General features: G+C 41.8%; 1 protein-coding gene across 1 annotated transcript; it reads right to left on the bottom strand.

The window, feature by feature from the left end:
* Positions 1-2,421: 2,421 nt before the first annotated feature.
* On the bottom strand, positions 2,422-7,666 carry LOC108267379 (heat shock factor protein 5-like). The gene is made up of 6 exons (XM_017471409.3): positions 7,545-7,666; positions 5,355-5,879; positions 4,839-5,114; positions 4,587-4,678; positions 4,240-4,383; positions 2,422-2,865 (listed from the first exon to the last, which is right to left on the bottom strand). Exons 2-6 carry the CDS (start codon positions 5,848-5,850, stop codon positions 2,818-2,820), a joined length of 1,056 nt encoding a protein of 351 aa, XP_017326898.1. The 5' UTR covers positions 5,851-5,879; positions 7,545-7,666; the 3' UTR covers positions 2,422-2,817.
* Between the last annotated feature and the right edge of the window lie 8,170 nt (positions 7,667-15,836).

Here is a 15,836-nt window from a genome sequence, read left to right as displayed (position 1 = left end):
ATACTTGGGAATTCATCTTCAGCTCAATGATTCAGCTCCACCATACTTTACGGTTGGGATGATGTTTTCATGATGATATCCTGTGCCCTTTCTACGCCAGATATAGTGCTGTGTGGTTTTTCCAAATAGTTCAGTCTTAGTTTCATCAGTCCACAAAACATTTTACTTCTTGTGCAGAGCAAACTCCAAAAGTTTGAGGGGTTTTTATCAGTCAAAGTAGCTGTAGTCCACACCTACAAACTCATTTTCTTAACGAGACTCCAGGTGCGCTAAAACCTGACTCCAATTAGCTTTTTTGAGTTCATTAACTCAAGGGTTCACATACTTTTTCCACAAGCACTATGAGGTTTTTTTGGTTGTTCTCAATAAAGACATGAAAGATCAGAATTTTTTTGTGTTATTATTTTAGACACATTATATTTGTCAATACTCTTGACTTAGATGAAGCTCAGATCACATTTTATCACAAATTTATGCAGAAAACCATGAAATTCCAAAAGGTTCACATACTTTTTCTTGCCACTGTACATACATTTATTTCTTATCATCCTCAACAAACTCCAAATGTTCCTATACCAAAGGTTTTCAATAGCAAAGATGGAACAAACTGCAAGTGGCTGACTTACTGTGGGGGGGGGGGGGGGGGGGGGGACAATCTCTGTACTATTCTGTTTGTTTGGCATTTGAACCTTTGGTAAGTGATGGCCCTTTCATAAAGGGAGGCATGAAAGACTGGAAACGCATTCACCAAAGGATTGAAATTCTCATGTCTTTGGACAATGACACTGTGATAAACAAAGTTGCAGAGACCAGTGCATTGCTCAGGCGTTTATTAATGTTTTAGGGCTGGCCATGTTTCCTTGAAGCTACACTTCTGCAGAGGAAAAAGAGATGAATCCGTCATTAGAAAGCTATACTGTGAAAATAATTCTTGCAGAGAACAGTGCAATACTTGTTTTATTCTTTACTTAGTGGTTAGCACGTTCGCCTCACGCGTCCAGGGTCCAGGGTACGAGTCCCACCATGGCCCTGTGTGTGCAGAGTTTGCATGTCCTCCCCGTGCTGCGGGGGTTTCCTCCGGGTACTCCGGTTTCCATCTCCAGTCCAAAGACATGCATGGTAGGTTGATTGGCGTGTCTAAAGTGTCCGTAGTGTATGAATGGGTGTGTGAATGTGTGTGAGTGTGCCCTGCGATGGACTGGCACCCTGTCCAGGGTGTACCCCGCCTTGTACCTGGTGCTCCCTGGGATAGGCTCCAGGGTCCCCGTGACCCTGAAAAGGAGTAAGCGGTAGAAGATGGATGGATGGATGGATTGCAGAAAAGGACATTGTGATGTTTTAAAGAATAGTGTTGGAGATTTACCCTTTAACTAATGTTCTCCTATTTGTGTTGAAGTTGTCAAGCAGCCGTTTCCTTAACTTATGCAAAGGATAAAGAGATGATGGTGTCATTAGAAAGTGCAATACATTTTATTTTAGTCTTTGTTATTACATTTTTTTTATTTTATTTTTGTATTTATTTGATATTTTTTCATTTCAAGGTTTAGATATTTATTAACACTATTTTTATTTATTTATTTATTTATTTTTGCAGAAAATAGATTCTGATACTGTTAAACTTTACATTGTGTTGTTGTAAAGAATACTGTTGTTAAATAAATCTTCCTTGTGAAATAACACTTAGGCTACTGTATTTGGACTGAATTGGAAATATTATTATTATTATTATTATTATTAAGTTGTATATAGTCAATATTATTACTAAGTACTATATATATTATTTAGTATGATCACTTATTATACCATAGCACTGTTCAGTTCTTGAATCTGATTGGTCAGAAGGTGTTGATTAATTTTCTGTAACAGCGTCAGCGCTTTGTAAGTGTCAGTAAGATTTCCACTTTAGGAAAGTCTCCAGGACAGAGGACTTTTCTGGTTTTCTTAGTTTTCTGGTTTCTCACTAGTATGACAATGTGCGTTTATTTGTTTTGTTTTGTTTTGTTAACTTAAAGAAAGAGGAAAAACGTGAGGTTACTGAGGGAAAGACTATAATGTAAGACATTTCATTCTGTGTTTAATTTCTTACCAACCTGCAACTGTTTTGTTGATACATGTATTGTAAGTATATAGTGATCAACTTAAAATCATCAACTTGTTAGTTCTTTGTAAAGTCTGATCAGTCTCTGTTCTTTAAACCTCTGTGGCACTGAATTAACTTTTATAGATGCTCTACGCCACCATCACACCACAAAGAACTGATGCATGCCTGTGCATAATCAAATCATGTACTGTGTTTATGTCTCTTAAATTTATTCTTAGACAGCGGTATCAGCATAGCTCATAGCTTATTTCCAGCAGCTCATCACATGAGTGAATAGAAATAGAAAGCGAGAAATGGTTTCATTGAATAAATCAGTTTTAATAAATCAAGTGCTTCAGTGTGCTCACGTCTCTCCATTACATACCAGCTTTAAAATATGACTATTTTTTAAAATATTTAAGATGACATAAAAATATTACTGTTATTGAATCAAACTACAGCTAAAAATAATATTTAAATCTAATAAGTATAATAATTACATCAAGCATTTTGTTTAAGTTATCTTAAATAAAAGACAGGCACAAATGCTTTTTAAAGGAAATTATTTTAAAAGCTGTGTTTTAATCATTTATAATTACATGTCAAATGCTGTTTAATAAACAAAGTGCTTTAGACATGAGCAAATAAAATAACACACAAAACTGTAGCTGTAAAAAGATATCGTGCATTATAAGAGAGCAAAGAATTAACACTACACTCTAAATAAAATGTGCTCCCTAGTCAAGCTGTCTTATCAGGTAACTGGTCCCTGTGGCAGCTTCAACCTGAATAAATAAAATATATAGAAAAGACCAACATTAATGTTTCACATTACACAAAACATACAGTAGGGTGCGTGTCAATCAGCTCCCTAGATCCCTAGGTGGTGAATCAGTATATGGTGTACATGAGCTCGGGCCCTGGTAAAGACCCTGACTCACTACACATTAGGACACTAATGACTCAGTTTCCGGTAACATGATTACGTACTCGCGTTGTAAAACATCACCACTGGTACTTAACCACAACATGCAGGATGGACATCTTTCTAACATTATGTCATATTCATTTGTCTGTCATGGTACTTCAAGTAGGATCGTAGACTAGTTAGTAGATTTTTTAAAAAATCATTAAAGTCGTTAGACTCAAATAAACAATATATAGAACGTCAAATAAAGTTAAAAATCGCTAATGTAAATTGTCTGCCACATTTTTCAAGCTGAGAAGCTTCTGAAAACATGACGATTTTCAGTATGGGAAAATAGTGAACGTCTGTGCTCCTTGGTTTTCGTGGTGCATTGTGGGATTTTTTAGGGAGCGAACGTCCCAGTACACACTGGTAGGATTTCTCAATTGAGACAGCCCTTCAAATAGTCCAATCCCTGATCAGTGTCCTGTCTACTGAACTATGGAGCTGATTGAGACGCACCCATAAACTCAAATCCATTACCTCACAAACAAGTCTATAAACTTCTGATTGAAAATTCATGACAAAAAAAAAGTTTTGTTCAGTCATGTGCTGATTATTTTAAAACAGGCGCAAGAACAGAAATAAGGAATGAATATAATGAATAATATGGATTAACAATGGTGGCTACACACTGATTTACAGCGCAAACATTTTATGGTTACGCTATGGTGACAGAGTTTTTCCGTACCGAATTCAGTTTTCCTGAAAGTCTATTCAAAATTGCATAAAATATGCAAATAAACAGTTTTTTTTTTGTTTTTTGTTTTTGCATTTTGGTGCATCACTACAGTTGAGTATTAAAAAACAACAGGACTTAACAGTGTGTGGTAGAAATGCTAAATGTTAGCATTTGCTATGATTTCTGATGAGTTTGATATGAGAACGTGAGATTTAAACCACATACAGTGCCCTCCATTAATATTGGCACCCTTGGTAAATATGAGCAAAGAAGGCTGAACAAAAGATCAAAAGTTTAAACAATAAAGACAAATTTTCACAGCCTTCTTTGCTCATATTTACCAAGGGTGCCATTATCACTGGAGGGCACTGTATGTTCTTGAACCGTGTAAACAGTTTTTGGTCCTGGATTCAGACTATTGGACCTTATGGTACTACGGCAGCACTGACTACATTGTAAGCACAGATACACACTCGGGGCTGTTCTTGATGGGAAATCGTCTAATCTGACCTGTATTTCATCCGCCAGTTTGAATATAGTGTCCAGGTCCACTTTCTCTTTGTCTTTCATGTCACTCGTCCTGGACTCTGGAACATCACCTGCTTTCCAGTATGGATCCTGATCAATCGGATGAGCGTATCTCACTGAGTGGTCCTGAGGAATGAGTGGAAACATTCATATTAATATTATTTACACATCTAGGTTCTACTTTTAACTGTTTGACCTCCCAGCATTCCCTTCATACTGCAACATGTACCATCAAACCTTAACATGCCTACACTGGCTAAAATAACGACACTAGCCATTGTTAGTGTTCAGAACAGTACATGAACTTAAAAAGGTTTCTCAGTTCTCACAGGGTAATAGCCACAAGGAGAGTAGGAAGCAGCTGATTGTTGAAAGCATGGCACTTTTGAATCCAAGACGTCTGGGCTACAGCGCTGATACACTGGGGGTGGGAAACATTGAACTGAAATTAAACTACACGTCAGAATAATGCTCTATACTACTGTATTTACTAAAGTAGCGTGCAAATCGAATGCTTATACTAATTAAGGCTGAGCTCACAACTATTATAAAGAGGACAAAATGTATTAAATCATCATCACCTGGTGTGTGAAACCCATGCTGTGAGTGATGAGGTTTGACGCCCTGCTGCATGTGCATGACGCTGGAGGGATGTGCACTCGATGAGTCCACTGGGAAGTGGTGAGACACAGGGACAGGCACAGCGTCGTTAGTGTTTAATGTAACTGGAGAAGGATCACCATGGTCCACTACAAATGCTTGGGAGGATTTGGACGTTCTGTCGCAGTCCTTCTCCTGCTGAGGGCCATTACAGGGAAGGTGGTAAGGGGTTCCCTGATGTCCAAGCAAGACTGAACCTGAACAGATAGACAAGTCAAGTATTAATAAACTAAAACTACAGATGATGATCGAGGCCACAAAGTTATCCAGCTGGCACTGTACTAGCAAAATGACGTACGCTTTCTCTTTATATCTGTCTATTTTCTCTTTTTTCTACACATTCCTATATAAAGTTAGATAAAGTTGTTACTGAAATGAATGAATGAATTAATATATTCTGTCTATTCCTTTGATCTGCTTGTTGAAACACTACCAACCTGTTTTCTTTAAGCCAGAGGTTTCCTGTGGCGAATTCAGCATCATATGATGGAAATGTTTTGATTTCCGGCTGGTCACCTCTCTCCCGGCGAGCTTGGCCTTGTTGAGAGGCGTGAGTCGCTTTAGTTTGACTAGAAGCTCAGGCTTATCCCGTTTGAAGAACGGGTTGTGAAAGTGGTGCAGCTGGGCCTTAATGGATGAGACGTTGGGATGCTTGTCTGAGACGTCAAGGTCTGTGCGTTCTTTTCTGAAGCCGTACAGGTTCAGCTGGCGAATGAAACTGACGAAATCTGTCGTTCTGAAGTACTCAGACAAATGCCTGGGTTGGGACAATAGCACTTCAGCTTCGAAGGGTTGCTGATGGATAAGTATTCCTTCCCCGCTGGCGTCCCACCAGATTGAGCGAATCTGAGGATCGTTCACCAAACGCCACAACTTGGCAGGGAACTGGTTGGGGTTGATGAAGGTGACAAAAGTTGCTTCAACGATTTCCATGCCAGCTAAAAAGATTTGTAGCCAGGTGGCTAGGTAACACATAACACATTCATTTTCAGTAACAGCTGAAAATCACTAACAATAACAAGCTATAGCATTAATGTAATCAAAATTTACCATTAGAGTTGTCAAGCAACCTGACCATAGCCTAAATATTCAAACAAAAACAGACCCAAAATAGTTTCTAAGAGCTACATGATCACGTGTGAAATATTTCCTATATATGAGATCATACACCTGCTATGTGGTTCCTTTTGGGAGTTCTCTGATCCCTTATCGCTTCTCAGAGCTGTTAAAACTGGTCAGGAACCGTTATGCGTATGCACCAGCGTTTAAATTCAGGAGACTGGGCAGGTGGAGGCGCTGGACAAATTCATGAATATTCAATGAGCTCACGTGGATTTATCCAATCAGAGTAACACGTGCCTGTGACGTCGTCCGATCCCAAAGTAAAGTCCTGGTGCGTATTACCGTTAATCAGAAAATAGTGGTGACGCTATTCGGCATGTTTTGTAGGAGAAACGGTGAACGTTTAGGTCAGTAGTGGCAAACATAGCGCGCACATGCATGAGCTACGTGCACGAGTGCTCAGCGAGCACATGCTCTTTGGATTTTGACAACTGTGACATTGTTTACTGTGGACACGTGCACAGCAGCCTACAAACATGGCCGCCATGGACTACACTTCCCACACATACATGTTCACCTTCTTCGGAATACTAATCACACACACCTGTTTCCAATCTCACGCATACTCACACCACAGTATATAAGAGACTGCTCAAACACTATGACTTTGTGTAGTATTGAGTTTAACTCATTCATCAAGCGGTTGTCCTTTGTTCTTGTTTTTGTTTCATGATCTCTGACCTTGTTTATAGTTTCTCGATTCTGATTATTGCTTCGCCCTATTTAGGCCTGTTTGCCGATCGCCTGACCTTTTGCATGTTTTTGGATTACGATTTGGATTTGTCTGCCTTTGTCTTTTTTAATAAATACGTCTTTTCCTGCACCTGCTTCCGTACTCAACTCCCTTACGTCTCGGGATGTGACACTCTGTTATTCCTCTAGCATGAAAAAACAGCTTTAGGCCATAAATTATGACAAAATGTGCTAATCTATAACTCTTCTTTAGCAAACCAAAAATGTGAAGCTGTGGCCCTGTGTCTCTCCAACAAATTTAGGGCTTTCACAGCAACGGGAATGAACACTTGTGAAATTACAACTGTAATGTTTTTGTTGTTGTTGATGTTATATAAATAATTTTAACGAAATGTTTTTATTGTATTACGTATTATTTTAGTGTGTATTGATCCCCCACTTTAATATAAAAGTCAGTTCCAGGTTCCAGATTGTAACACTACAATATGGTAAACCCTTAATCTGGAAAATTTTGATTGAATTGCAGTCTGTTTGTCTTTTGATGTTTATGCATGTAGGCTCATCACTCAGGTGTGATTATATCAACCTATGACAAAACAATGCTGTGCTGTACTTTTAACTTTTCAGTGGATATTACAGAAATTCCCGAGTTCATAACAGACTGTCATGATTGATTGAGAAATCTAAAATGTATATCCATCCATTTTCTATACCGCTTGTGGTTCAGCACAAGCGCTTCAGAGCGCTCTCATTATTCTATCCTGCTTTATTCTATCCTGTATTAACCATCTTTCTGTAATAAACCTTTTTACCTTCAGAGGACTTCAGAGGTCTGCGAGTGTTGTCTAATTTCTACGACAATTTGGCGGCTCCTGGCTGGGCTGCGTGAGTCTTTCAGCTTTTCTGGACAACTGTGACCTTACCACTGACTGGTAGGAATCATCAAGAATTTAGAATTTAGAATTAGAATTTTATGAAGTCATAGTGCATTGCTGTCTGTGTGGAAGGGGGTCAATGAGGTTATATGATTAATTGAATGTCTAGAGATTTGGCACACACTAGAACATTTTCTGTCTGTGCACGAGAACGCATATTCACTTGATTTTCATAGCAGGTTAAATTGATTAAAAGTTTGAAATTTACAGAAGCTGTAAAGAAAAAAAATATGGGGAAAACATGTAGCAAAGCACATCCTGTGACACATACTATGGTATGTACATGGTGTTCATATGTTGGTCCTAATATCACATTTATGTGAGTGAACTACGGAGAAGGCTGTCTGAACCACACTGTAAAACCCAGATAAGTTGATTGTACTTAAAAATTTGAGGAAAGTGGTTGCCTTAAAAAAATTAAGTAATGTTTACTCGATAACTTAAGTGAACTTAAACATTCCAGCCCTTCCAACAATTATTTTTAAGTTCAATGCACTAAATTCCAAGTTGATTTAACTCAAAATCATTTGTAATATCAATTGCTCTGTTCAATTACTCAACTTAGTTTCTTCAGTTAAATTAAGTAAACTTTAAATTCATTAAATTATATATTAAAAAGCAAGCAAATACCAAAAGTTTTTAAAAAATATTTTATTTCAACTGCAATATTTTCATTTGAAAATACAATACACACAGTCAATGTCACAATCTCCCCTGCAGATGGCGCTGTGGTTGCGACGTGCAAGGGGAGCCGGAGGACGTGCGCGTGCACGAGATTACGTAAAGAGGACTGTTTCCTATGGCCTGTGTCTTGTTTTTTTTTCTCCTCCTGTTCAGGTATTGGTGATGTGTGAGGGTGTGACTTTATTGTTTCCAGCTGTCTGAGTTTAAGTTTGATTACGTGAGTTATTTAAACCCCTCGTGTGGCTGCGCACTTCGCATAGTATTATATATGGATAACTAGCTAATGGAGTCCAAGTATATGTATGCGTTAGCTACCTTGATGCTAAGCGGTCTGGAATAAAGTTGGTGTGACGTTGGATGTTCGATATTCTCGTATATGCGGAAATTAAGGGACCGTCTCTAAAGTTACATACGACATTGTTAAACATGATTCTAACTTCAATAGCATTTGAAGGGAATGACTTACTGTCATATAACCAACTGTAGAGTGTTCATCTAGGTGTCAGCTATGATGCACACCTCTTAGATTTCTGATATTTAATAAAATAAACTATTAAATCACATATTGCCGTGTATTTTATTACTGCATGGGCCCATACACAAAATACACCATAATTTAAAACTCAATGGCATTTGAAGGGAATGATGTACAGTCACACAACCAACTGTAAAGTGTTCATCTAGGTGTCAAGTATGATGCACACCTTTTAGATTGTTGATACCTTTTAGATTGGCAAATGTTATATATGATTTAATAGTTTATTTTATTAAACATCAGAAATCTAAAAGGTGTGCATCATACCTGACACGTAGATGAACACTTTCCATTTGGCTGTGTGTTATATCTCAGCCCAGCCACGACTCGGTTTCCCGGGAACCTGGCTAGTTCAAACATGGCCACTGAGGACTACACTTCCCACATACGCATACACTCACCTTCCCCCGGAGTTCTAATCATACACACCTGCAGTCAATCACTATCACACTCTCATCACAGCATATAAGAGACTTTGGATGCATACTGACTTGTTCTCTGCCGTTATCCAAGCCTTATCTCTCGTGTTTGACAAAGTGACTGTGACCATCGTTTACGTTCCCAACCTTGATTTCTGCCTTGCCCTGTTTTGTTTTGTTTGCCTGATCGCCTGACCCCTGCCTGTTTCTTGACTACGAACTTTGTCTATTCCTTTGGATTATTCTGCCTGAGTCTGTCACCCACATCTGCTTCTGTATTCAGCCACGGTACGTGACATATTACTTCGCCTTCCTATGGAAGCAGCGGGTGATCCACTGTGGCGTCAGGCTGTTGAAGGCCATGACCGGATGATTAGCGACCAGAGACAACAGGTAGCCAACCTGACTGAGCAGGTGGCTAGGCTAGCTCAAGCCGTGCCGGCCGCTACACTGACGACTGCGCATTTTCCTCCCATACCGGCGCCGGAAAAATACGCTGGAGATCCGGCACGCTGTCAGGGTTTTCTCCTCCAGTGCTCCCTGTTTTTCTCAAACTACCCAGACATGCCGGAGAGTCGGAGAATTATCCATTTCATGGAGCTTTTGACTGGGAGAGCTTTACTCTGGGCCACAGCACAATGGGAACAGGGAAACAGCACCATCACTACTCTGGAGCAACTGAAGGATCGATTTTGGTTCGTCTTTGATCACTCTCCAGACAACAAAGAGACCGGGGAGGAACTACCTACCCTAAAGCAAGAGATGCGCTGCGTTGCGGGTTATGCTTTAGAGTTTTGCACTGTCACAGTCAGGTGCGGATGGAACCAACCCGTCCTCAAGACTATGTTACGCCAGGGATTGAACCCGGATATAGTGACAGAACTGGCATGTCGCGATGATCAGCTAACCCTTTATTCACTCATTAGTCTGGCTATTCGCCTAGACCGCCTGCTACAGAGCTGCCACCCAGTACGCAGCGAGGCGGTTGTTGTGGTGCAAAGTCTCCCCGCTGAACCCATGCAGCTGGGGCATGCACGGGTTAATATGGAGGAGAGAGAGACGGTGTCGTGAGTTTCGTTGCTTCTACTGTGGTGAAGAGAGGCACTTCGTCAGACAATGCCCTCTCAAGCAACGCCGTGACTTAGGAGACAACGGAATGGCTAAGCTACATCAGCCAGGGGTGAGTTTGGTCTGTCAACCCAGAGTGTATTTCAACCTGCATTTTTGTTGCCTGTCATAGTAGAATACTCAGGACTGTGTTGTACATTAGAAGCACTGATTGACTCAGGACGGTGGGGAATTTGATTGACCAGACCACCATACAGCAGCACAACATCCCTGTTCGTCCATTAATCACACCACACCAGATACAAGCCATTGAAGGGGCCCACATGGGGCGGGGGGGTTGGGGGTTCATCACTCATTGTACTGAACCACTCAACCTCCGGACCAGCGCACTCCATCAGGAGAGCACGGTGTTCTACATCACGGTGTCCGCCAGACCCAGTGGTCCTAGGCCTCCCCTGGTGAGAACAACACAATCCAGGTATTTCATGTACTCACAAGATCACGCACTGGTCCCCCCATTGCATCAGTGATTGCCATCAGACACCACTGATTACCTTAGCGACCACCTCCATTAAGAGCCCGGATAAAACCACCATATTCTACATTCCACCCGAATACCAGGACCTCAGCGAGGCGTTTAGTAAAGAAAAGGCTAGTGGATTACCACCTCATCAGCCCCATGACTGCGCCATCGATCTGCTTCCGGGAACTACACCACCCCAAGGAAGGGTTTACCCATTGTCATTGACTGAACAGAGAGCTATGGAGGAGTACATCCAAGAGGCACTACAGCAGGGCTACATGAGACCTTCTACGTCCCCTACTTCAGCAGGATTCTTCTTTGTAGAGAAGAAGGGAGGAGGGCTATGACCATACATAGACTACAGGGGTCTTAACCAGTGCTGTATCGGTACCCTCTTCCGTTAGTTCCAGTCGCTCTAGAACAACTTCATGCTGCCACCATCTTCGCTAAACTGGACCTCTGCAGTGCATACAACCTTGTCCGGATCAGAGAGGGAGATGAGTGGAAGACGGGGTTTAGCACTACCTCCGGGCACTACGAATACCTGGTAATGCCACATGGGCTTTTTAGCGCTCCCTCAGTTTTCCAGTGTCTAATTATCGACATCCTAAGGGACATGCTGGGACGTAACATAATCATGTACATTGATGATATACCGATGTTCCAAGAGGAGCATCTTCACCACGTCCGTAAAGTCCTGCACTGATTACTCCAGCACCAGCTTTACGTCAAAGCCGAAAAGTGTGAGTTCCATAAGGACACCATTTCATTTCTGGGGTACATCATCAGCCCTGACGGGGTTATTATGGACCAAGTTAAAGTGAAAGCAGTAATAGACTGGCCCACGCCTGCAACCATAAAGGAGCTACAGAGATTCCTGGGTTTTGCCAATTTCTACAGAAGGTTCATTCGAAATTTCAGCTCCATAGCACACCCACTGATGTCCTTGTTGAAAGGAAAGCCCAAACGCCTGCCATGGAACCCAGCTGCCCAAGCAGCACTAGATCAGCTCAAGAAGGCCTTCACAACCGCTCCCATTATCAAGCACCCAGACCCATCCAAACCGTTCGTGGTGGAGGTCGACGCATCAGAGACAGGCGTTGGAGCTGTCCTCTCAGTGTTTCGGAGAGAAACCCAAACTCCACCCTGTGGCATTCTTTTCACGTAAACTATCACCAGCAGAACGAAATTACGATGTGGGCAATAGAGAACTCTTGGCCGTTAAGCTAGTCCTGGAAGAATGGCGACACTGGCTGGAGGGGGCTACACACCCGTTCGTCATAGTCACTGATCACAAGAACCTAAAATATCTACGTACCGCCAAGAGGTTATCACCCCATCAAGCTCGATGGTCACTATTTTTCGCCAGGTTCCAGTTCACCCTATCATATCGACCCGGATCCAAGAACACTAAGGCTGACACCCTGTCTCGTCTGGACAACACTGAGGTTCAGAGGAACAACAAAGAGTACACCTTACCACCCTTATGTATTATTAGTGCCCTTTTAGGAGTGGGAGCTGGATCAAATGCTAGAGAACATTCTCCAGTCTCAGGTTCCAGCAACATGCCCTTCGGGAAGACAATTTGTGCCCAAACGGTACCGACAGGAACTCGTCGTCTGGGCCCACACGGCAGCTGGCACAGGTCACCCAAGGGCACAATGCACCTACCACCTGTTACGGGAAAATACTGGTGGCCTAATATGGAGAGGGAGATACACAGAGTAGTGGCGTCATGTTCTTCGTTTGCTCAGAGTAAAGTGCCACGGACACTCCCAGCCGGCAATCTCAAACCTCTACCCGTACCAGAACGTCCATTGTCACATATATCCATTGACTTTGTTACAGACCTACCCGAGTCCCAAGGTAACACAACCATTCTGGTAACAGTGGACCGATTTTCGAAGTCAGTAAGGCTCGTTCCACTACACACTCTGCCCACCGCATTCATGACAGTCGAATTACTATTTCAGCATATATTCTGGTACTTCAGCATCCCAGAGGAAATAGTCAGTGATCGGGGACCTCAATTCACATCCAGGGTATGGTCCAGTTTTATAGAAAAAATGGTGATCACAGTCAATCTCACATCTGGTTATCATCCACAAACAAACAGCCAAGTGGAACGAGTCAACCAGGAATTAGGCTGGTTCCTTAGGACACTCTGTGCCTCAAACCCCGAGGATTAGAGCAGAGTCCTCCCGTGGGCCGAATATGCACAATATTCACTACGTCACTCAGCCACAGGCCTCACACTGTTTCAATGCATACTAGGTTACCAACCCCCACTGTTTTACGACCCCCACGGAATCACCAGCAGTAGATCAGTGGTTCCAGAGGAGCGATCAGGTTTGGGTCAACACACACCAGTGCCTGAGACAGACGGCACACACCTACAAGCGTAGAGCGGATCGCCACCGCAGTGAGCATCCACGGTACCAGCCCGGCGATAGGGTTTGGTTGTCCACAAAGGACTTGAGACAACCACATTGCTGCAAAAAACTCACCCCAAGGTACACGGGGCCATTCAAGGTCCTAAAACAAATCAATGAGGTCACCTACCATCTGGAATTACCTTGACACAGTCACATAGCCCCCTCCTTCCATGTGTCACGACTCAAGCCTGTCATCACAGGACCTCTAGCCACAGAGGTGCCCTTTGAAACCCCTCCTGTACCACTGGAGATCGATGGGAAACCTGCATACTTGATCAAGAATATCCTCAACTCTAAGCGCAGGAGGGGTAAGCTGGAATGTTTAATCGAGTGGAAGGGCTACGGACCAGTAGAACAATGCTGGGTTCCGACGCAAGACATCCTGGACCCGCAGCTCTACAAGGCCCAGAAAGGACTTTGCTCCCGGAGTGAGCCCTTTGGGGGGAGGGGGGTTTCTGTCATATCTCAGCCCAGCCACGACTCAGTTTCCCGGGAAACACTGGCTAGTTCAAACAGGGCCACTAAGGACTACACTTCCCACACACGCAGGCACTCACCTTCCCCGGAGTTCTAATCATACACACCTGCAGTCAATCACTATCACACTCTCACTACAGCATATAAAAGACTTTGGATGCATATTGACTTTGCGAAGTAAACGTTCAGCTGACTCGTGTGTTTGACAAAGTGACTTTGACCATTGTTTAAGTTCCCAACCTCGATTTCTGCCTTGCCCTGTTTTGTTTTGTTTGCCTGATCGCCTGATCCCTGGCTGTTTCTCGACTACGAACTTTGTCTATTCCTTTGGATTATTCTGCCTGAGGCTGTCACCCACATCTGCTTCCATATTCAACCACGGTACATGACAGTGTGACTGTACATCATTCCCTTCAAATGCTATTGAAGTTAGAAACGTGTGTAACAATGTCATATGTAACTTTAGAGACAGTCCCTTAATTTCCGCATATCCGTGAATATCGAACGTCCAACGTCAAACCAACTTTATGCCAGTGTGTGGCTGTGCACTTCGCACAGTATTATATATGGTTAACTAGTTAACGGAGTCCAAGTATATGTATGTGTTAGCTACCTTCATGCTAGGTGGTCATGTTCTCGTGTCTTGTTTTTGTTTCATGCCTCGAATCTAGCTTCAAGTTTAGACTGCGTTTCATGTTTATCGACTTTATGTTTGTAAATAAAGTCTTTAATCTGCACTTGCTTCCATTTCCGAGTCCCGTTTCGTAACAGTCAAGAAAATTATGTGAAATTATTTGCCAAATTTTACTTCCTAAAGGTCTTCTGAACTATCAGTGTGAGGAAACTTGTCGTTAGCCTTTTATTCTAAAAGTGCAACGTTACAAAGTTTCTCTTTGTGGCATTGTAGCTGAAAAAAAATTAATAGTAATATATAATGTAATATAATACACACACACACACACACACACACACACACACACACACACACACACACACACACACACACACACACACACACACACACACACATAGAGAGAGGGAAAAAAGTATTGTACACACCAACATTTGTTTCAGTAAATATATTTCTAATGAGGCTATTCACATGAAATGTTCACTGGACATTAGTATTGTACCAGTGTATATATAAATAAAATAAATTTCAAATTTCTATAAAATAGGAACATTGCAAATAAGAATTGAATCAAACCACAAAATCAGTGCCAATATCATAAAATATGCACTTCAACATTACAAATGAACCACTTGCTAGTGGAACAGTAGTAGAACAATCCGGAGGCCCGTTTTACTGTTAGCTGATTTTTCAAAGATTGAATTTTGGGAGCAGCTTACCTATCAGGTTGAGCATTACCTGCTGAATAAAGTGGAAACTGTTTTTCATACACATATGATAGTAAGTACAGGGCATAAATCAGTCCGAAAAGAACACAGAAGGCCTGAGGCAGGTCGGCCAGTTCATCCATCACCAAACTCCCTTCAAGACGATGCTCACTTTGAATGGGTTTAGCTGAGGACTTTCAGAGGATCTCCACTGGAGTTTGACTGTATGAGTCCTTGTCAGTTACATCCCAACAGAGAAAGAAACAGATTGACGAAAAAATGTCCACTGAACTCGCCGGGTAGGGGTTCAAACGGGAGAAAACGTCCAAAATTGTTTCAAACTACTGTATATATTTTTTATTACTCACAAACAGCCTCTCAATGGAAAATAGAAACAATAAAAGAAACAATAAAAACTGGCTAAAACATACTTTCTAACCAAAAGCTCCACTTGCACCCATGAGAAAAAATGGCTTCCCTTGCTTCTGCAACAGCTAACCAGTGGGGAGGTGTAGTCCGTTACACTTAAATTATTCATACATTGAAATATGTGTACAAATTAGTAGAATCTACTTAAATATTTTAGTAATGCATTCAAACTTAAATAATATAAGTATGTTGTAATTAAATTGTTAAGTAGATATGAAATCTGGGCGAACAGTGCAAGGTGGGTTGGGTGGCTATGGACTT

This window comes from Ictalurus punctatus, chromosome 7 (assembly GCF_001660625.3).
Source record: "Ictalurus punctatus breed USDA103 chromosome 7, Coco_2.0, whole genome shotgun sequence".
Taxonomy (NCBI): Eukaryota; Metazoa; Chordata; class Actinopteri; order Siluriformes; family Ictaluridae; genus Ictalurus; species Ictalurus punctatus.
This window is presented reverse-complemented; position numbering and strand designations above follow the sequence as displayed.